The sequence below is a fragment of the Salvelinus alpinus genome, chromosome 21 (genome assembly GCF_045679555.1).
Source record: "Salvelinus alpinus chromosome 21, SLU_Salpinus.1, whole genome shotgun sequence".
Lineage (NCBI taxonomy): Eukaryota > Metazoa > Chordata > Actinopteri > Salmoniformes > Salmonidae > Salvelinus > Salvelinus alpinus.
In genome coordinates this window covers 47,523,448-47,546,389 of record NC_092106.1, presented here as the reverse complement: position 1 = coordinate 47,546,389, position 22,942 = coordinate 47,523,448, and the positions used below count along the sequence as shown (strand labels likewise).

The 22,942-nt window shown below is 43.9% G+C and overlaps 1 protein-coding gene across 2 annotated transcripts in view; it reads right to left on the bottom strand.

Moving 5' to 3' along the window:
- Window positions 1–22,942, bottom strand: part of LOC139548399 (syntaxin-1A-like) — a 188,009-nt gene that overhangs the window by 11,061 nt on the left and 154,006 nt on the right. Inside the window, exons 7-9 of one of the 2 annotated variants that reach the window (XM_071358073.1) lie at window positions 10,711–10,784; window positions 9,521–9,658; window positions 1,645–1,755 (exon numbers count right to left, since the gene is read on the bottom strand). In XM_071358073.1, coding sequence (XP_071214174.1) covers window positions 1,645–1,755; window positions 9,521–9,658; window positions 10,711–10,784 — 323 coding nt within the window. The remainder of the gene's footprint in view (window positions 1–1,644; window positions 1,756–9,520; window positions 9,659–10,710; window positions 10,785–22,942) is intronic. The other variant, XM_071358071.1, reaches the window with a different exon arrangement.

Genomic DNA, 22,942 nt, shown 5'->3' with positions numbered 1-22,942 from the left:
CAGAGAGAGGGACACAACAGAGGGAAGGAGGGAGAAACACAACAGAGGGAGGGAGGGAGAGACACAACAGAGGGAGGGACACAACAGAGGGAGGGAGGGAGAGACAACAGATGGAAGGAGGGAGAGAAACAACAGAGGGAGAGAAACAACAGAGGGAGGGAGGGAGAAACAACAGAGGGAGGGAGGGAGGGACACAACAGAGGGAGGGAGAGACAACAGAGGGAAGGAGGGAGAGAAACAACAGAGGGAGGGACACAACAGAGGGAGGGAGGGAGAAACACAACAGAGGGAGGGAGGGAGAGACACAACAGAGGGAGGGAGAGAGAGACAACAGAGGGAAGGAGGGAGAGAAACAACAGAGGGAGGGACACAACAGAGGGAGGGAGGGAGAAACACAACAGAGGGAGGGAGGGAGAAACACAACAGAGGGAGGGACACAACAGAGGGAGGGAGGGAGGGACACAACAGAGGGAGGGAGGGAGAGACACAACAGAGGGAGGGAGGGAGAGACACAACAGAGGGAGGGACACAACAGAGGGAGGGAGGGAGAGACAACAGAGGGAAGGAGGGAGAGAAACAACAGAGGGAGGGAGGGAGGGACACAACAGAGGGAGGGAGGGAGAGACACAACAGAGGGAGGGAGGGAGAGACACAACAGAGGGAGGGAGGGAGAGACAACAGATGGAGGGAGGGAGAGACAACAGAGGGAGGGATGGAGAGACACAACAGAGGGAGGGAGGGACAACAGAGGGGGAAACAGGTGGGGACAGAGAGGAGGAGGAGGAGGACGGAAACATGGTAGGAAGGAGGATATAGAGGAAGAGAGGGAAGAGTAGACAGACAGGACAGAGGAAGAGAGGGAAGAGTAGACAGACAGGAGAAAAGGAAGAGAGGGAAGAGTAGACAGAAAGGACAGAGGAAGGGAGGGAAGAGTAGACAGACAGGACAGAGGAAGGGAGGGAAGAGTAGACAGACAGGAGAAAAGGAAGAGAGGGAAGAGTAGACAGACAGGACAGAGGAAGGGAGGGAAGAGTAGACAGACAGGACAGAGGAAGGGAGGGAAGAGTAGACAGACAGGACAGAGGAAGAGAGGGAGGAGTAGACAGACAGGAGAAAAGGAAGGTAGGGAAGAGTAGACAGACAGGACAGAGGAAGGGAGGGAAGAGTAGACAGACAGGACAGAGGAAGGGAGGGAAGTGTAGACAGACAGGACAGAGGAAGAGAGGGAAGAGTAGACAGACAGGACAGAGGAAGGGAGGGAAGAGTAGACAGACAGGACAGAGGAAGGGAGGGAAGAGTAGACAGACAGGACAGAGGAAGGGAGGGAAGAGTAGACAGACGGGACAGAGGAAGGGAGGGAAGAGTAGACAGACAGGAGAAAAGGAAGGTAGGGAAGAGTAGACAGACAGGACAGAGGAAGAGAGGGAAGAGTAGACAGACAGGACAGAGGAAGAGAGGGAAGAGTAGACAGAAAGGACAGAGGAAGGGAGGGAAGAGTAGACAGACAGGACAGAGGAAGGGAGGGAAGAGTAGACAGACAGGACAGAGGAAGAGAGGGAAGAGTAGACAGACAGACAGGAGAAAAGGAAGAGAGGGAGGGCTGTATGAGAGTATGTCCATAGACTGTGTGTTGTTGGGTCTCACCCTGTGGCCGCCCTTCTGCATGCTGACAGCAGCCTTGTAGTTGTCTCTGGCCTGTTCCACATAGTCCTGGGTGTTACACACGTTCTGCTCAATGTTGTTCACCAGCTCCCCCTGTTGGACAAAGCAGAAAACACACCTGAAGAGGAACGTACAGTTGAAGTCGGAAGTTTACATACACTTAGGTTGGAGTCATTAAAACTCGTTTTTCAACCACTCCACAAATGTCTTGTTAAAAAACTATAGTTTGGGCAAGTCGTGTAGGACATCTACTTTGTGCATGACACAAGTAATTTTTCCAACAATTGTTTACAGACAGATTATTTCACTTATAATTCACTGTATCACAATTCCAGTGGGTCAGAAGTTTACATACACTAAGTTGACTGTGCCTTTAAACAGCTTGGAAAATTCCAGAAAATGATGTCATGACTTTAGAAGCTTCTGATAGGCTAATTGACATAATTTGAGTCAATTGGAGGTGTACCTGTGGATGTATTTCAAGACCTACCTTCAAACTCAGTGCCTCTTTGATTAACATCATGGGAAAATAAAAAGAAATCAGCCAAGACCTCAGAAAAAAAGTTGTAGACCTCCACAAGTCTGGTTCATCATTGGGAGAAATTTCCAAACGCCTGAAGGTACCACTTTCATCTGTACAAACAATAGTACGCAAGTATAAACACCATGGGACCACTCAGCCGTCATACCGCCATCACAAAGCCCTGACCTCAATCCTATGGAAAATTTGTGGGCAGAACTGAAAAAATGTGTGCGAGCAAGGAGGCCTACAAACCTGACTCGGTTACACCAGCTCTGTCAGGAGGAATGGACCAAAATTCACCCAACTTATTGTGGGAGGCTTCCCGAAACGTTTGTCCCAAGTTAAACAATTTAAAGTCAATGCTACCAAATACTAGTTGAGTGTATGTAAACTTCTGACCCACTGGGAATGTGATGAAAGAAATAAAAGCTGAAATAATTTTCTCTCTACTGTTATTCTGACATTTTACATTCTTAAAATAAAGTGGTGATCCTAACTGACCTAAGACAGGGAATTTTTACTAGGATTAAATGTCAGGAATTGTGAAAAACTAAGTTTAAATGTATTTGGCTAAGGTGTATGTAAACTTTCGTCTTCAATTGTACATCTGCATTGTATTACACAAAATGTCAAACAGGTAATTATAATTGAATTAAATAGATACAAATTAAGTACTATTGCAACTTAAAGCACATAACAGAATATAAACACACATGCATCTACTGACGTACACGAGCTCACACGCACGCACGCACACACGAACACACACACGAACACACGCACGCACACACGAACACACACACGCACGCACACACGCACGCACACACGCACGCACACACGAACACACACACGCACGCACGCACGCACACACGCACGCACACACGCACGCACGCACGAACACACACATGCGCGAGCGCACACGCACACATTTCCCATTTTATATCCAGCTTAATTTTAACGCAGCCCCATTCAACAGGTTCGAGTTATTCATAGTGAAGTTTTGACCACTTTGAGTAATCTAACAGCCTTTTCAATCTCAATATTCATCAACTAAAACAGCCAATGCCCAACACACACTTCAACTTAGAACATCAACTGTGCACTGACTGCACGCATCAAGTGAGGAATTACAAGTGAATTACCTTGGGAGGTTAGTGTGAGGCCCATACTCTCAGTGCTGTGCTTAGAGCCTGTTATGGTGAAACAAAGGAGAGAGAGTAGAGGAAAGAGAGGAAGGGAAGGACAGGAAGTTGGGGGAGGGATGGCAGAGGGAGGAGAAGCAGAGAGACAACGACAGAGAGCCTGACAGAAGAGGGGAAAAAAACTGTAATAGAAGGAAACATAGTCTAGACTGATGTAGAGCCCAGGGTTAATTAATGAATTAGCCAAGCAGTAGTCTCATCAATTATTCAATCACACTTGTTCATTACAGCACCAACACACTCATATTTATATGATCACACACACACACTGATCCCCAGGGATTCAGCCCCCCACAGTCCAGCAGACACAGAGAGAGACTGATCCCATACTGTTCTGTATAGTACACACTGTTGCAAGCAGCACAATCTACCACTATCTACCATTATCTACCACCATCTAGCAGTATCTACCATTATCTACCACCATCTAGCACCATCTAGCAGTATCTACCACCATCTACCACTATCTATCAGTATCTACCACTATCTACCTCTATCTACCTCTATCTACCTCTATCTACCTCTATCTACCTCTATCTACCTCTATCTATCAGTATCTACCTCTATCTACCTCTATCTATCACTATCTATCACTATCTACCACTATCTACCACTATCTACCTCTATCTATCACTATCTATCACTATCTACCTCTATCTATCAGTATCTACCTCTATCTATCAGTATCTACCACTATCTACCATTATCTACCTCTATCTACCAGCATCTACCTCTATCTACCAGCATCTACCTCTATCTACCAGCATCTACCTCTATCTACCAGCATCTACCTCTATCTACCAGCATCTACCTCTATCTACCAGCATCTACCTCTATCTACCAGCATCTACCTCTATCTACCAGCATCTACCTCTATCTACCAGCATCTACCTCTATATACCACTATCTACCTCTATCTATCAGTATCTACCACTATCTACCACTATCTACCTCTATCTACCTCTATCTACCTCTATCTACCTCTATCTATCAGTATCTACCACTATCTACCACTATCTACCTCTATCTATCAGTATCTACCACTATCTATCAGTATCTACCACCATATACCACTATCTACCACTATCTACCCCTATCTACCACTATCTACCACTATCTACCACTATCTACCACTATCTACCTCTATCTATCAGTATCTACCACTATCTACCTCTATCTATCAGTATCTACCTCTATCTATCAGTATCTACCACTATCTACCACTATCTACCTCTATCTACCTCTATCTACCTCTAACTACCTCTAACTACCTCTAACTACCTCTATCTACCTCTATCTACCTCTATCTACCTCTATCTATCAGTATCTACCACTATCTACCACTATCTACCTCTATCTACCTCTATCTACCTCTATCTACCTATATCTATCAGTATCTATCAGTATCTACCACTATATACCACTATATACCACTATCTACCACTATCTACCACTATCTACCACTATCTACCTCTACGTACCTCTATCTACCTCTATCTACCTCTATCTACCTCTATCTACCTCTATCTACCTCTATCTACCTCTATCTACCTCTATCTATCAGCATCTACCTCTATCTACCAGCATTTACCTCTATCTACCAGCATCTACCTCTATCTACCAGCATCTACCTCTATCTACCAGCATCTACCTCTATCTACCAGCATCTACCTCTATCTACCAGCATCTACCTCTATCTACCAGTATCTACCTCTATCTACCAGCATCTACCTCTATCTACCAGCATCTACCTCTATCTACCAGCATCTACCTCTATCTACCAGCATCTACCACTATCTACCTCTATCTAACACTATCTACCACTATCTACCACTATCTACCACTATCTACCTCTATCTACCTCTATCTATCAGTATCTACCACTATCTACCACTATCTACCTCTATCTACCACTATCTACCTCTATCTACCTCTATCTACCTCTATCTATCAGTATCTACCTCTATCTATCAGTATCTACCACTATCTATCAGTATCTACCACTATCTACCTCTATCTACATCTACCTCTATCTATCAGTATCTACCACCATATACCTCTATCTACCTCTATCTACCTCTAACTACCTCTAACTACCTCTATCTACCACTATCTACCTCTATCTACCACTATCTACCACTATCTATCAGTATCTACCACTATATACCACTATCTACCACTATCTATCAGTATCTACCACTATCTACCACTATCTACCTCTATGTACCACTATCTACCACTATCTACCTCTATCTACCACTATCTACCTCTATCTACCACTATCTACCTATATCTACCACTATCTACCACTATCTACCACTATCTACCTCTATCTACCACCATCTACCACTATCTACCTCTATCTACCACTATCTACCACTATCTACCACTATCTACCACTATCTATCAGTATCTATCAGTATCTACCTCTATCTATCAGTATCTACCACTATCTACCTCTATCTATCAGTATCTACCACTATCTACCTCTATCTACCTCTATCTACCACTATCTACCACTATCTACCTCTATCTATCAGTATCTACCACTATCTACCTCTATCTACCACTATCTACCTCTATCTACCTCTATCTACCTCTATCTACCAGTATCTACCACTATCTACCACTATCTACCACTATCTACCACTATCTACCTCTATCTACCACTATCTACCACTATCTACCACTATCTACCACTATCTATCAGTATCTACCACTATCTACCTCTATCTATCAGTATCTACCACTATCTACCTCTATCTATCAGTATCTACCTCTATCTATCAGTATCTACCTCGATCTACCACTATCTACCTCGATCTACCACTATCTACCACTATCTACCTCTATCTACCTCTATCTACCTCTATCTACCTCTAACTACCTCTAACTACCTCTATCTACCAGCATCTACCAGCATCTACCTCTATCTACCAGCATCTACCTCTATCTACCAGCATCTACCTCTATCTACCAGCATCTACCTCTATCTACCAGCATCTACCTCTATCTACCAGCATCTACCTCTATCTACCAGCATCTACCTCTATCTACCAGCATCTATCAGTATCTACCACTATCTACCACTATCTACCTCTATCTACCACTATCTACCTCTATCTACCTCTATCTACCTCTATCTACCTCTATCTATCAGTATCTACCACTATCTACCACTATCTACCTCTATCTACCTCTATCTACCACTATCTACCACTATCTACCTCTATCTACCTCTATCTACCTCTATCTATCAGTATCTACCTCTATCTATCAGTATCTACCACTATCTATCAGTATCTACCACTATCTACCTCTATCTACATCTACCTCTATCTATCAGTATCTACCACCATATACCACTATATACCTCTATCTACCTCTAACTACCTCTATCTACCTCTAACAGTATCTACCACTATATACAACTATATACCACTATCTACCACTATCTATCAGTATCTACCACTATCTACCTCTATCTATCAGTATCTACCACTATATACCACTATCTATCAGTATCTACCACTATCTACCACTATCTACCTCTATGTACCACTATGTACCACTATCTACCTCTATCTACCACTATCTACCTCTATCTACCACTATCTACCTCTATCTACCTCTATCTACCACTATCTACCACTATCTACCACTATCTACCACTATCTACCTCTATCTACCTCTATCTACCTCTATCTATCAGTATCTACCACTATCTACCTCTATCTATCAGTATCTACCACTATATACCACTCTCTACCACTCTCTACCACTATCTACCTCTATGTACCACTATCTACCACTATCTACCACTATCTACCTCTATCTACCTCTATCTACCTCTATCTACCACTATCTACCACTATCTACCACTATCTACCACTATCTACCTCTATCTATCAGTATCTACCACTATCTACCACTATCTACCTCTATCTATCAGTATCTACCTCTATCTATCAGTATCTACCTCTATCTATCAGTATCTACCACTATCTACCACTATCTACCTCTATCTACCTCTATCTACCTCTAACTACCTCTAACTACCTCTAACTACCTCTAACTACCTCTAACTATCAGTATCTACCACTATCTACCTCTATCTACCTCTATCTACCTCTATCTATCAGTATCTACCACTATCTACCACTATCTACCACTATCTACCTCTATCTATCAGTATCTACCACTATCTACCTCTATCTATCAGTATCTACCTCTATCTATCAGTATCTACCTCGATCTACCACTATCTACCTCGATCTACCACTATCTACCTCTATCTACCTCTAACTACCTCTAACTACCTCTAACTACCTCTAACTACCTCTAACTACCTCTAACTATCAGTATCTACCACTATCTACCTCTATCTACCTCTATCTACCTCTATCTATCAGTATCTACCTCTATCTACCTCTATCTACCTCTATCTACCTCTATCTACCTCTATCAGTATCTACCACTATATACAACTATATACCACTATCTACCACTATCTATCAGTATCTACCACTATCTACCACTATCTACCTCTATCTATCAGTATCTACCTCTATCTATCAGTATCTACCACTATCTATCAGTATCTACCTCTATCTATCAGTATCTACCACTATCTACCTCTATCTACCACTATCTACCTCTATCTACCTCTATCTACCTCTATCTACCTCTATCTACCACTATCTACCTCTATCTACCTCTATCTACCACTATCTACCACTATCTACCACTATCTATCAGTATCTACCACTATCTACCACTATCTACCACTATCTACCACTATCTACCTCTATCTATCAGTATCTACCTCTATCTATCAGTATCTACCTCTATCTATCAGTATCTACCACTATCTACCACTATCTACCTCTATCTACCTCTATCTACCTCTAACTACCTCTAACTACCTCTAACTACCTCTAACTACCTCTAACTATCAGTATCTACCACTATCTACCTCTATCTACCTCTATCTATCAGTATCTACCTCTATCTACCTCTATCTACCTCTATCTACCTCTATCTACCTCTATCTACCTCTATCTACCTCTATCTACCTCTATCAGTATCTACCACTATATACAACTATATACCACTATCTACCACTATCTATCAGTATCTACCACTATCTACCACTATCTACCTCTATCTATCAGTATCTACCTCTATCTATCAGTATCTACCACTATCTATCAGTATCTACCTCTATCTATCAGTATCTACCACTATCTACCTCTATCTACCACTATCTACCTCTATCTACCTCTATCTACCTCTATCTACCTCTATCTACCTCTATCTACCTCTAACTACCTCTAACTACCTCTAACTACCTCTATCTATCAGTATCTACCACTATCTACCACTATCTACCTCTATCTACCTATATCTATCTATCAATCAGTATCTACCACTATATACCACTATCTACCACTATCTACCACTATCTACCACTATCTACCAGTATATACCAGTATATACCACTATCTACCACTATCTACCACTATCTACCTCTATCTACCTCTATCTACCTCTACCAGTATCTACCACTATCTACCAGTATCTACCACTATCTACCACTATCTACCAGTATCTACCAGTATCTACCAGTATCTACCACCGTGTGTCTCAGTGGGTAGAGCATGGCGATTGCGATGCTAGAGTTGTGGGTTCGATTCCCACGGGGGACCAGTATGGAAAATCTACGCTACTGTAAGTCGCTCTGGATGAGAGAGTCAGCTAAATGACAATAATGTAAATCTACCACGTAAGCTTTCCTACAGTTTCCTGCCTGTCCTTCAGCCAATCTAAATGCAGGTATATTTAATGAGGTGCTACTCTTGTTTGAGAGATAGCTTTACATTTAATAAAAAAACAACAACATATTTTCAATGTAGTGTTACTGGTCTGGGAACAGACCGACATAGTGTTGCTATATGTGTGATAAAACACCAATCTATCCACTGTGAGGCCATATGCACATGGAAACAGAGCTCAATGCTGGACCTGTTGGCTTCCTCAGCCCCTCTGTCCCAGTCTATGCCCAGGGGAAGTGAGGGGGTGGTGGGGTGAATGGCTAGGCGAGGCTGGGGTCTGGCTAGTCGCTAGGCCTCACCTGGCTCTCCACCAGCATGGCCATGTCCATGAACATGTCATGTAGCTCACGGATGCTGTTCTCCAGCTTGATGATCTCAGTGTGACGAGTCTCGATCTCGTTCATCGCCTGCTGGGTGATGTTGGAGTCCATGACGATCTGAAGGATCAGGGGGGAGGGGGTGAGAGGATGAGAGAGAGAGAGGGAGAGAGAGAGAGACAAATTAGAAACAGCCATCTGCTCTACTTTCCTCTAAAAGACAGCTCTGTCTGGAATAATTATTCCAACGTTCTCCCAGGTGACAGAGAGCTGGCTAGCATGCCGATAAACAGCCTGTGCACCCTCTCCTCCCTTACCCTGTCCTCTCCTCCCTTACCCTCTCCTTTCGTGTCCTCTACTCCCCCCCTCCCCTACCCTGTCCTCTCCGCCCCTACCCTGTCCTCTCCTCCCCTCCCCTCTCCTGTCCTGTCCTCTCCTTCCTTACCCTCAGGGCTGAGAGTACAGCCTGGCTACCCACCACAATACATGAGGAATGAGAGTACAGCCTGGCTACCCACCACAATACATGAGGAATGAGAATACAGCCTGGCTACCCACCACAATACATGAGGAATGAGAGTACAGCCTGGCTACCCACCACAATACATGAGGAATGAGAGTACAGCCTGGCTACCCACCACAATACATGAGGAATGAGAATACAGCCTGGCTACCCACCACAATACATGAGGAATGAGAATACAGCCTGGCTACCCACCACAATACATGAGGAATGAGAGTACAGCCTGGCTACCCACCACAATACATGAGGAATGAGAGTACAGCCTGGCTACCCACCACAATACATGAGGAATGAGAGTACAGCCTGGCTACCCACCACAATACATGAGGAATGAGAGTACAGCCTGGCTACCCACCACAATACATGAGGAATGGGAATACAGCCTGGCTACCCACCACAATACATGAGGAATGAGAGTACAGCCTGGCTACCCACCACAATACATGAGGAATGAGAGTACAGCCTGGCTACCCACCACAATACATGAGGAATGAGAATACAGCCTGGCTACCCACCACAATACATGAGGAATGAGAATACAGCCTGGCTACCCACCACAATACATGAGGAATGAGAATACAGCCTGGCTACCCACCACAATACATGAGGAATGTGTGTGTGTGTGTGTGTGTGTGTGTGGTTTTCTCACCCCTGAGGTGAAGATCGCTGGGTTGTCGCTCTCTAACATGCTCTCCAGCTCCTCGTTTGTTGTATTCCTCCCAGCTGTGAACACACACACACACACACACACACACACACACACACACACACACACACACACACACACACACACACACACACACACACACACACACACACACACACACACACACACACACACACACACACACACACACACACACACACACACACACACACACACACACACACACACACACACCTCATCAATATAGACTGTGGTTTGCATGCAACATTCCCAAAAAGTATTCGTTCAAAGCATGATAACCAAATGTGAACAGAATCAAAATGTAACAGCTGGAAACATTCAGACCCGCACACTTCCACAGATCTGACCTTCTATTCCCAACCCCAGGTGGTAGTGAACACTAAACACACCCAGACATGCTACGGAGTGTGTGTGTGTTGTGTGTGTGTTTCCATTCACACAAACCAAGACGTGTCCTTCCCTTTCTTCAGGCTCATTCACAGATCCAACAGTCACCCCCAGGCTCATTCACAGAACCAACAGTCACCCCCAGGCTCATTCACAGATCCAACAGTCACCCCCAGGCTCATTCACAGAACCAACAGTCACCCCCAGGCTCATTCACAGATCCAACAGTCACCCCCAGGCTCATTCACAGAACCAACAGTCACCCCCAGGCTCATTCACAGAACCAACAGTCACCCCCAGGCTCATTCACAGATCCAACAGTCACCCCCCGGGCTCATTCACAGAACCAACAGTCACCCCCAGGCTCATTCATTCACTAACAACGAGATTAAAAAGACAGTGGGAGAGGAAATCAATAAGATCTATAGCTGTCTTTCTCATGCTGCAAAGACGACATAGCAGTTATGAACTATAGCTGTCTTTGCAAGAATGGGGGAAACACATTTAGTAAAAATAATCTCTGAAGAGTTAGTCTTCCTGTCCTTCAGCACCCCACGGTAGTTATTGGGGTCAAATTTGTCTCCACTTTTGTGGATTGGGGGGACCAGGCCTTGGTTCCAAATATTGGGGATGCCAGAGCTGAGGATGATGTTGAAGAGTTTAAGAATAGCCCATTTGAATTTGGGGTCTGTGTATTTTATCATTTTGTTAAACCATCAACACCACATGCCTTTTTGGGGGTTGGAAGGGTTTGTATTTTGTCCTGTAGTTCATTCAATGTAATTGGAGAATCCTGTGGGTTCTGGTAGTCTTTAATAGCTGATTCTAAGATTTCTATTTGATCATGTATGTTTTTGCTCTTTATTCTTTGTTATAGAGCCAAACATATTGGAGAAGTGGTTTATCCATACATCTCCGTTTTGGATAGATAACTCTTTGTGTTGTTGTTTGTTTAGTGTTTTCCAATTTTAGTGAAGTCCTAAGCTAACGTTTTCTGGGTTGCTGTGTTTTTGGTTGAATAGGTTTTTCAATTTCTTTCTAGTCCCTTCTTTCTCCTCTCCCTCCTCTCCTCCTGTGCTCCCTGTCTGTAGATTAATTAAGGAGCAGTCTCCATCTCCCTCTCCACCTCAGTCTCCATCTCCCTCTCCACCTCAGTCTCCATCTCCCTCTCCACCTCAGTCTCCATCTCCCTCTCCACCTCAGTCTCCATCTCCCTCTCCACCTGTCTCCATCTCCCTCTCCACCTCAGTCTCCATCTCCCTCTCCACCTCCGTCTCAACCTCCGTCTCCATCTCCCTCTCCACCTCCGTCTCAACCTCCGTCTCCCTCTCCCTCTCAACCTCCGTCTCCCTCTCCCTCTCCACCTCCGTCTCCCTCTCCCTCTCCACCTCCGTCTCCACCTCAGTCTCCCTCTCCCTCTCCACCTCAGTCTCCCTCTCCCTCTCCACCTCAGTCTCCCTCTCCCTCTCCACCTGTCTCCCTCTCCCTCTCCACCTCAGTCTCCCTCTCCCTCTCCACCTCAGTCTCCCTCTCCCTCTCCACCTCAGTCTCCATCTCCCTCTCCACCTCAGTCTCCATCTCCCTCTCCACCTCCGTCTCAACCTCCGTCTCCCTCTCCACCTCCGTCTCAACCTCCGTCTCCCTCTCCACCTCCGTCTCCCTCTCCCTCTCCACCTCCGTCTCCCTCTCCACCTCCGTCTCCACCTCAGTCTCCCTCTCCACCTCCGTCTCCACCTCAGTCTCCCTCTCCCTCTCCAACTCAGTCTCCGTCTCCGTCTCCTTCTCCCTCTCCGCCTCCGTCTCCCTCTCCGCCTCCGTTTCCCTCTCCGCCTCAGTCTCCCTCTCCCTCTCCACCTCAGTCTCCCTCTCCACCTCAGTCTCCCTCTCCACCTCAGTCTCCCTCTCCACCTCAGTCTCCCTCTCCCTCTCCACCTCAGTCTCCCTCTCCCTCTCCACCTCAGTCTCCCTCTCCACCTCAGTCTCCCTCTCCCTCTCCACCTCAGTCTCCCTCTCCCTCTCCACCTCAGTCTCCCTCTCCCTCTCCACCTCAGTCTCCCTCTCCCTCTCCACCTCAGTCTCCGTCTCCTTCTCCACCTCAGTCTCCGTCTCCTTCTCCACCTCAGTCTCCCTCTCCCTCTCCACCTCAGTCTCCCTCTCCCTCTCCACCTCAGTCTCCCTCTCCACCTCAGTTTCCGTCTCCTTCTCCCTCTCCGCCTCCGTTTCCCTCTCCGTTTCCCTCTCCGCCTCCATTTCCCTCTCCGCCTCCGTTTCCCTCTCCGCCTCCGTTTCCCTCTCCGCCTCTGTTTCCCTCTCCGCCTCCGTTTCCCTCTCCGCCTCCGTCTCCCTCTCCGCCTCCGTCTCCCTCTCCGCCTCAGTCTCCCTCTCCGCCTCCCTCTCCGCCTCCGTCACCACCTCCGTCACCACCTCCGTCACCACCTCCGTCACCACCTCTGTTTCTCTGGTGAGCGCTCATACTTCAGGATCTGCACCTTTAAAGGGCAATCTGCAGCTCACCTTACCACTGTATTGGTAAGAGGATGAGGAATGGTGCTGCATTAACAGAGCTATAGATGGAATAACTGACCATTCCATGACTTCAACTTATAGTTGTAACCATGGTTTCAGGCTGTGTTTGTTTACAATTACATATTTTTATTTTACCTTTATTTAACTAGGCAAGTCAGTTAAGAACAAATTCGTATTTTAAATGACGGCCTAGGAACAGTAAATGCCAACATTGCTTATACAAGCTTATATTTTGGGTTCTGATGGGGTATGTCAGTTGAACTAAGCTTGTGAAGAGAAGTTAAATTCTTCAAGAATCAATGGGTATATATCATATCATGAATTTAAAAGTAAAAAAAAAAATGGATGTACCAACTGCTGATTGCCCCTTTAATCACCTGTCTCTCCTGGACCAGGCTTCATTAGACCATGCTCAGGACTGGGACAGGAGGAGAGGCTGGATCTAATGCGCGCGCGTGTGTGTGTGTGTGCGTGTGTGCGTGTGTGTGTCTGGGGGGTCAGGGTTGTGGCTGTGATGGTGAGTAATAGTGGTCGGGGGGTCAGGGCCCATGATTACCTTCCTGGTCAGAATACTGATGCAGCTGCCCTCTGATAGATACCAGTGTGTGTGTGCGTCACGGGACAATCACTCAAATGAGGAGAAGGAGAGAGGACAGATAGAGCAGGAGATGACGCCCGTTTCGCAGCCCTTCAAATGTATCCCTCATAACATTCATCTCTCGCAAGCTGGGTTTCACAAGATGCAATTGCCTCTCTCTCTCCTCCACCCCTCCATCTTTCTGTTTCTCTCTCGCTCTCTCCTCCACCCCTCCATCTCTCTCTCTCGCTCTCTCCTCCATCTCTGTTTCTCACTCTCTCTCTCCTCCATCTCTTTGTTTCTCTCTCTCTCGCATCTCTCTGTTTCTCTCTCTCCATTTTGGTTGATTACTGAATGTACTAAAATCACATTTACCTAGGCTAAATTTAAACCTTATTGGTGAAGTCACTTTTGCTGAAAACAACCCAAACCCCATAACAGGCCATAGCATGGAAGAGGCAGGCACAACAGACTGACTGGTGTGTAATCAAGGAGAAGGTACATTATCTTATACGCACACATACAATATCATCCTTTGTTGACCCTTTGACAGGCGCTGAAGGAGGCTCTGGCAGGTTACCATGGAGACCATAACACAGACAAACCCAACATGAGTCTGTGAAGTCCCCAAACAGCTGACTGATATCATGATATATTATATATAACACACTTTTATATGACTGATATCATTAAAAAAGACCCAACAAAAGGTTCAACCTGTTAACAGAAAGTATACTACAGCAATAGTATCTGTCTGTGTGTGTGTGTGTGTGTGTGTGTGTACGGTGTAGATTGTGACATCATACGCTCATTACCCATGTAAATTCATGCGTGGGTAGGATATTAGACATCTTAAATCGATGGTGAGATGGAATGTTTCAACAAACAGCATCGCTCTCGGTGTCGAGCCACACGTGAAAGTGGAGAGCACAAGTCCTAATGAATATGTATATGCAATATGCATTCAGATGGATTCCTAGTGCGAAGGAATCTACATTACTAAAGCCCCATTAAGTCAGCACACAGCCCTGAGGAAGCACAGTAGATATATTAAACTCCTGGGACTCGTGACGCTGTTATATTAAGTTAAGTTGCCTAGACCTGAACCTTTGTGTCTTCATATACAGTACCAGTCAAAAGTTTGGACACACCTACTCATTCAAGTTATTATATATTTAAACTATTTTCTACATTGTATAATAATAGTGAAGACATCAAAACTATTAAATAACACATATGGAATCATGTAGTAACCAAAAAAAGTGTTAAACAAATCAAAATATATTTTAGATTTTAGATTCTTCAAACAGCCACCCTTTGCCTTGATGACAGATTTGCACACTCTTGGCATTCTCTCAACCAGCTTCACCTGGAATGCCTTTCCAACAGTCTTGAATGAGTTCCCACATATGCTGAGCACTTGTTGGCTGCTTTTCCTTCACTCTGCGGTCCAACTCATCCCAAACCATCTGAATTGAGTTGAGGTCAGGTGATTGTGGAAGCCAGGTCATCTGATGCAGCATTGACTCTCCTTCTTGCTCAAATAGCCCTTACACAGCCTTGAGGTGTGTTTTGGGTCATTGTCATGTTGAAAAACAAATGATAGTCCCACTAAGCGCAAACCAGATGGGATGGCGTATCGAAGCAGAATGCTGTGGTAGCCATGCTGGTTACGTGTGCCTTGAATTCTAAATAAATCACAGACAGTGTCACCAGCAAAACATCCCCACACCTCCTCCATGCTTCACGGTGGGAACCACACATGCGAATATCATTCGTCCACCTACTCTGGGTCTCACAACGACATGGCGGTTGGAACCAAAAATATAAAAAAATTGGACTCATCAGACCAAAGGACATATTTCAACCGGTCTAATGTCCATTGCTTGTGTTTCTTGGCCCAAGCAAGTCTCTTCTTCTTATTGGTGTCCTTTAGTAGTGATTTCTTTGCAGCAATTCAACCATGAAGGCCTGATTCACGCAGTCTCCTCTGAATAGTTGATGTTGAGATGTGTCTGTCACTTGAACTCTGGGAAGCATTTATTTGGGCTACAAATTCTGAATTTCTAATGAACTTATCCTCTGCAGCAGAGGTAACTCTGGGTCTTCCTTTCCTGTGGCAGTCCTCATGAGAGCCAGTTTCATCATAGCGCTTGATGGTTTTTGCGACTGCACTTGAAGAAACTTTCAAAGTTCTTTAAATTTTCCAGATTGACTGACCTTCATGTCTTAAGATGGACTGTCATATCTCTTTGCTTATTTGAGCTGTTCTTGCCATAATATGGACTTGGTATTTTGCCAAATAGAGCTATCTTCTGTATACCAACCCTACCTTGTGACAACACAGCTGATTGGCTCAAACGCATTAAGGAAATAAATTCCACAAATTAACTCTTAACAAGGCACACCTGTTAATTGAAATGCATTCCAGGTGACTACCTCATGAAGCTGGTTGAGAAAATGCCAAGAGTGTGCAAAGCAGTCTTCAAGGCTACTTTGAAGAATCTAAAATCTATTTTGATTTGTTTAACACTTTTTTGGTTACTACATGATTCCAGATGTGTTATTTCATAGTTTTGATGTCTTCACTATTATTCTACACCATAGAAAATAGTAAAAATAAAGAAAACTTTTGACTGGTACTGTACATTCTGTCTTGAGATATCTGTTAATTAAAATAGTTTAATCATGTTTCCTTGTGCCTTTAGGAATGCAACCTTAAAGATGGAATGGCAGGGGTCTACAAAACATCTGAGGATCAAAAGAACAGGAGAAAGTAGATGGTGCATTAGTTCTGATTGTACATCTCATTCTGTATTCTAAACTCATCTCTACCAAGCTGCAAGACAATGAGATTCTTGAAGTAGGCTAATTTGCTGATGACACTGTCATTTGTCCCCATGAAGGCTGAATACACAGACAGGCCGGCTGAACAGGACTAGTGATGTATAATAACTTGAGTGTGGAATACAGCACCTTCAGAAAGTATTCATACCGCTTTACTTTATTTTATCTTTATTTAACTAGGCAAGATAGTTAAGAACAAATTCTTATTTACAATGACGGTCTAGGAACACTGGGTTCACCGCCTTGTTCAGGGGCAGAACGACATATTTTTACCTTGTCAGCTCGGGGATTCAATCTAGCAACCTTTCGGTTACTGGCCCAACGCTCTAACCACTAGGCTACCTGCCGACTTATTCCACATACTGTTGTGTTACAGCCTGAATTCAAAATCGATTATTTTGTTTCTCATCCATCTACACAGAATACCAATGACATTGAATACATGTTTTTTGAATTTTTTTCAAATTAATTGAAAATAAAATAAAGAAATATTTAATTTACATAACTATTCACAACCCTGAGTCAATACATGTTAGAATCACCTTTGGCAGTGTTTACAGCTGTGAGTCTTTCTGGGTAAGTCTAAAAGATTCGCACACCTGGATTGTACAATATTTGCACGTGATTCTTTTTTATTATTCTTCAAGCTCTGTCAAGTTGGTTGTTGATCATTGCTAGACGGCCATAGAAGTCTTGCTATAGATTTTGAAGACGATTTAAGTCAAAACTAAATAGGCAACTCAGGAATATTCAATGTCGTCTTGGTAAGCAACTCAAGTGTATATTTGGCCTTGTGTTTTAGGTTATTGTCCTGCTGAAAGGTACATTTGTCTCTCAGTGTCTGTTGGAAACCACAATGAACCACGTTTTCCTTTAGGATTTTGCCTGGGCTTAGCTCTATTCCGTTTCTTGCCGATGACAAGCATACCCATAACATGAAGCAGCCACCACCATGCTTGAAAATATGAAGAGTGGTACTCTGGTGATGTGTTGTGTTGGATTTGCCCCAAACATAACAATTTGTATTTAGGACATAAAGTTAATTTCTTTGCCACAGTTTTTTGCAGTTTTACTTTAGTGCCTTATTGCTAACAGGATGCATGTTTTGAAATATTTGTATTCTGTAAAGGCTTCCTTCTTTTCACGCTGTCAATTAGGTTAGTATTGTGAAGTAGCTACAATGTTGTTGATCCATCCTCAGTTTTCTCCTATCACAGCCATTAAATTATAACTGTTTTAAAGTCACCATTGGCCTCATCGTGAAATCCCTGAGTGGTTTCCTTCCTCTCTGGCAACTGAGTTAGGAAAGATGCCTGTATCTTTGTAGTGACTGGGTCTATTGATACATCACCCAAAGTGTAATTAATAACTTCACAATGCTCAAAGGGATATGCAATATCCAAACAGTTTGACCTACAGAACTATTATGACAACTCTCTGGAACACGACGGTGGTCTCCGTTTTGCTCTACAACCCCCACAAGTGTCAGGGGCCTCGTCTGAAGTTCGTACCGTTGTGCTGTAGTGTCTGACCGTTTAGGCTACAAACTTATGTGACCACACTGTCGAAACGGGAGATTCTCACGAACACGTCTGAAGGTAACCGGTACCGGTTTAAAAAAATTAATTGGAAGTATGAATGTACGGTAGAGTTTTGCCTACCCAAAAAATGGGTAAAAATATATTTCCTGACCTTTATAACAGTATACAGTGTATTTGGAAAGTATTCAGACCCCTTGACTTTTTCCACATTTTGTTACATTACAGCCTTATTATAAAATGTATTCAATATTTTTTCCCCTCTTCAATCTACACACAATAACCCGTAATGACAAAGTGAAAACTGATTTTTAGACATTTTTGCAAATTTATAAAAAATAAAAAACTGAAACTGAAATTTTACATTTACATAAGTTTTCAGACCCTTTACTCAGTACCTTGTTGAAGCACCTTTGGCAGCGATTACAGCCTTCTTGGGTATGAAGCTGCAAGCTTGGCACAGCTGTACTTTGAGAGTTTCTCCCTTTCTTTTCTGCAGATCCTCTCAACCTCTGTCAGTTTGGATGGGGAGCATTGCTGCACAGCTATTTTCAGGTCTCTCCAGAGATGTTCGATTGAGTTCAAGTCCGGGTTCTGGCTGAGCCACTCAAGAACATTCAGAGACTTGTCTTGAAGCCACTCCTGAAGCGTCTAAAAATCGTCTGTCCTCGGTTGCAACACTCACTACTGAGTTCCAAACTGCCTCTGGAAGCAGCGTCAGCACAAGAACAGTTCGTTGGCAGCTTCATGAAATGGGTTTCCATGGCCGAGCAGCCGCACACAAGCCTAAGATCACCATGCGCAATGCCAAGCGTCGGCTGGAGTGGTGTCAAGCTCAGCGCCATTGGACTCTGGAGCAGTGGAAACACATTCTCTGGAGTGATGAATCATGCTTCTCCATCTTGCGGTTTGACGGATATGAGGAGAACACTACCTGCCCAAATGCATAGTGCCAACTGTAAAGTTTGGTGGAAGAATAATAATCTGGTGCTGTTTTTCATGGTTCGGGTTAGGCCCCTTAGTTCCAGTGAAGGGAAATCTTAACGCTACAGCATAGAATAACATTCTAGACGATTCTGTGCTTTTATGTTTGTAGAAACAGTTTGGGGAAGGGTCTTTCCTGTTTCAACATGACAATGCCCCTGTGCACAAAGCGAGGTCCATACAGAAATGGTTTGTTGAGATCAGTGTGGAAGAACTTGACTGGCCTGCACAGAGCCCTGACTTCAACCCCATCAAACACCTTTGGGATGAATTAGAACGCCAACTGTGAGCCAGGCCTAATATCCCAACATCAGTGCCTGACCTCACTAATGCTCGTGTGGCTGAATGTAAGCAAGTCCCTGCAGCAATGTTCTAACATCTAGTGGAAAGCCTTCCCAGAAGAGTGGAGGATGTTATAGCAGCAAAGGGAGGACCAACTCCATATTAATGCTCATAATAGAGTAGAGATCAATAGGTCATAATAGAGCAGAAGTCAATAGGTCATAATAGAGCAGAAGTCAATAGGTCATAATAGAGCAGAAGTCAATAGGTCATAATAGAGCAGACCTCAGTAGGTCATAATAGAGCAGACCTCAGTAGGTCATAATAGAGCAGACCTCAGTAGGTCATAATAGAGCAGACCTCAATAGGTCATAATAGAGCAGACCTCAATAGGTCATAATAGAGCAGACCTCAATAGGTCATAATAGAGCAGACCTCAATAGGTCATAATAGAGCAGACCTCAGTAGGTCATAATAGAGCAGACCTCAGTAGGTCATAATAGAGCAGACCTCAGTAGGTCATAATAGAGCAGACCTCAATAGGTCATAATAGAGCAGACCTCAATAGGTCATAATAGACCAGACCTCAATAGGTCATAATAGACCAGACCTCAATAGGTCATAATAGACCAGACCTCAATAGGTCATAATAGACCAGACCTCAATAGGTCATAATAGACCAGACCTCAGTAGGTCATAATAGACCAGACCTCAATAGGTCATAATAGACCAGACCTCAATAGGTCATAATAGACCAGACCTCAATAGGTCATAATAGACCAGACCTCAATAGGTCATAATAGAGCAGACCTCAGTAGGTCATAATAGAGCAGACCTCAGTAGGTCATAATAGAGCAGACCTCAGTAAGTCATAATAGAGCAGACCTCAGTAGGTCATAATAGAGCAGACCTCAGTAGGTCATAATAGAGCAGACCTCAGTAGGTCATAATAGAGCAGACCTCAGTAGGTCATTATAGAGCAGACCTCAATAGGTCATAATAGACCAGACCTCAATAGGTCATAATAGACCAGACCTCAATAGGTCATAATAGAGCAGACCTCAGTAGGTCATAATAGAGCAGACCTCAGTAGGTCATAATAGAGCAGACCTCAGTAGGTCATAATAGAGCAGACCTCAATAGGTCATAATAGAGCAGACCTCAGTAGGTCATAATAGAGCAGACCTCAGTAGGTCATAATAGAGCAGACCTCAATAGGTCATAATAGAGCAGACCTCAATAGGTCATAATAGAGCAGACCTCAGTAGGTCATAATAGAATAGACCTCAATAGGTCATAATAGAGCAGACCTCAATAGGTCATAATAGAATAGACCTCAATAGGTCTGGAGAGGGCTAACAAGAGAGAATTCTCCATGTTTTGTCTCAAAAGCCTACCTCATCCTGTACCGATCACTCTCTGTTTCTCCCCATTACTCTGTCCCTACACCGCTCTCTCTCTCCCCATTACTCTGTCCCTACACCTCTCTCTCTCTACCTCTCACCCTCTCTCTACGTGTCTTTCTTTCTAATCCCATGCCTGCTGTTTCTTGATATCAGGCAGGCCCACCTGTGACTACAGCAGCTGACAAGTGGGTTGGAGGTGACTCTGTTATAGGTAACAGGTATGCCTGTCTGCCTGTGTGTATGTATGTATGTATGTATGTATGTATGTATGTATGTATGTCTATTGCCATGCCAACCTGGGGAAACTGGGACTATGGAGCGTATAACCCCAGGCTGGCAGGGGCCCTGACAGTGCCTGTTACAGAAACATAGAGACAGGATATAATACCTGACAAATCAGACAGACATGAGCTGTGTTCGAATATTCGTACTAACCGTACTATTTGTGACGTGAATTGAGTATATAGTATGCTTATTGGTCATAGTATGATGTAGTTAGTATGCCAAAAGTTCCAGGATGTCGTACTAAATTCGGCAAAATATGAAGTATGCACGCAGAGGACACTATTTCCGTACTTTAGGGCCCATAAAGCAATTCTTCAGGAAATGGGCGTGGCTTCACATCGTTTTCAGATTTGAAGAATACGGCAGAAAATATGCAGCTGAAGTACAACGATACAAATTCACTGCTTTAACTATGAAAAATGTTAAGAAAATGTTGAGCAATGTAATAAAGTAATGCATTTTCAAATAAGTTACCTTACACGTTATGTTGGCTGACAATTTGTTAGCTACGCTGTCCTTACGAACCACATAGCATATCATTACAGCAGTATGTTGCTACCTAACGTCAGTTGGCTACTTATACATCAAACTTGCCAGTATATTAACTATCTGCTATCAAACTAACTACCCAACGTTTATTGTCTTGATTATTCCTGTCATTCTTAGCTAAATGGTATAGTGGTTGTGCGTTCTCGATGGACATTAGGGTGCTTTCGTAAATTTGCTCTGGCTATCTACTCCGATTTCAGAGCACTCGTCTGAGTGTACCAGAGCGCAGAATAATGCATTTACGAGCACTCAACACCAGTTGAATATTGCCGGTGTCAGTAAACATTAGCAAAAAAGTGTAATTCTATTGTTACCAGCAGCACAGTTACAGTCACCAACGCTCTGGATAACATGAAAACTGCCTAAATAGCCCTGCTAGCGTGAGTAAAATGACCAGAGTGGTCTTAGTTGTGTCTGGAAGTAGCTAGCAAGCTAGCCAACGATAGTTTAGTCAGAATGCTCAAATCAACCCTACTCCTCGGGCCAGAGCGTCCAGTGTGCGCTCCGAGAGCGAAACGCTCTGAATTTACAAACGGACAAGCTGACAACGCTTTGAATTTACGATCGCACTCTGGCACTCCAGATCGAATTTAAAAACACACACAAAGTTGTAAAATCAAACTATCAAACTAGTCATTTGTTATGCTAACTAGCTAGCAAGAGGTTGCATAGCAACGGCATCAACTTCCGGTAGACAGGTTGAAGAGCTAGTACGCAAAACTGAAACGAAACTGTTAGTTTACAGTATACTAAAATGAACTTATAGTATGTAGTATATACTCATTAAGTATTCGAACACAGCTCTGGCCTGA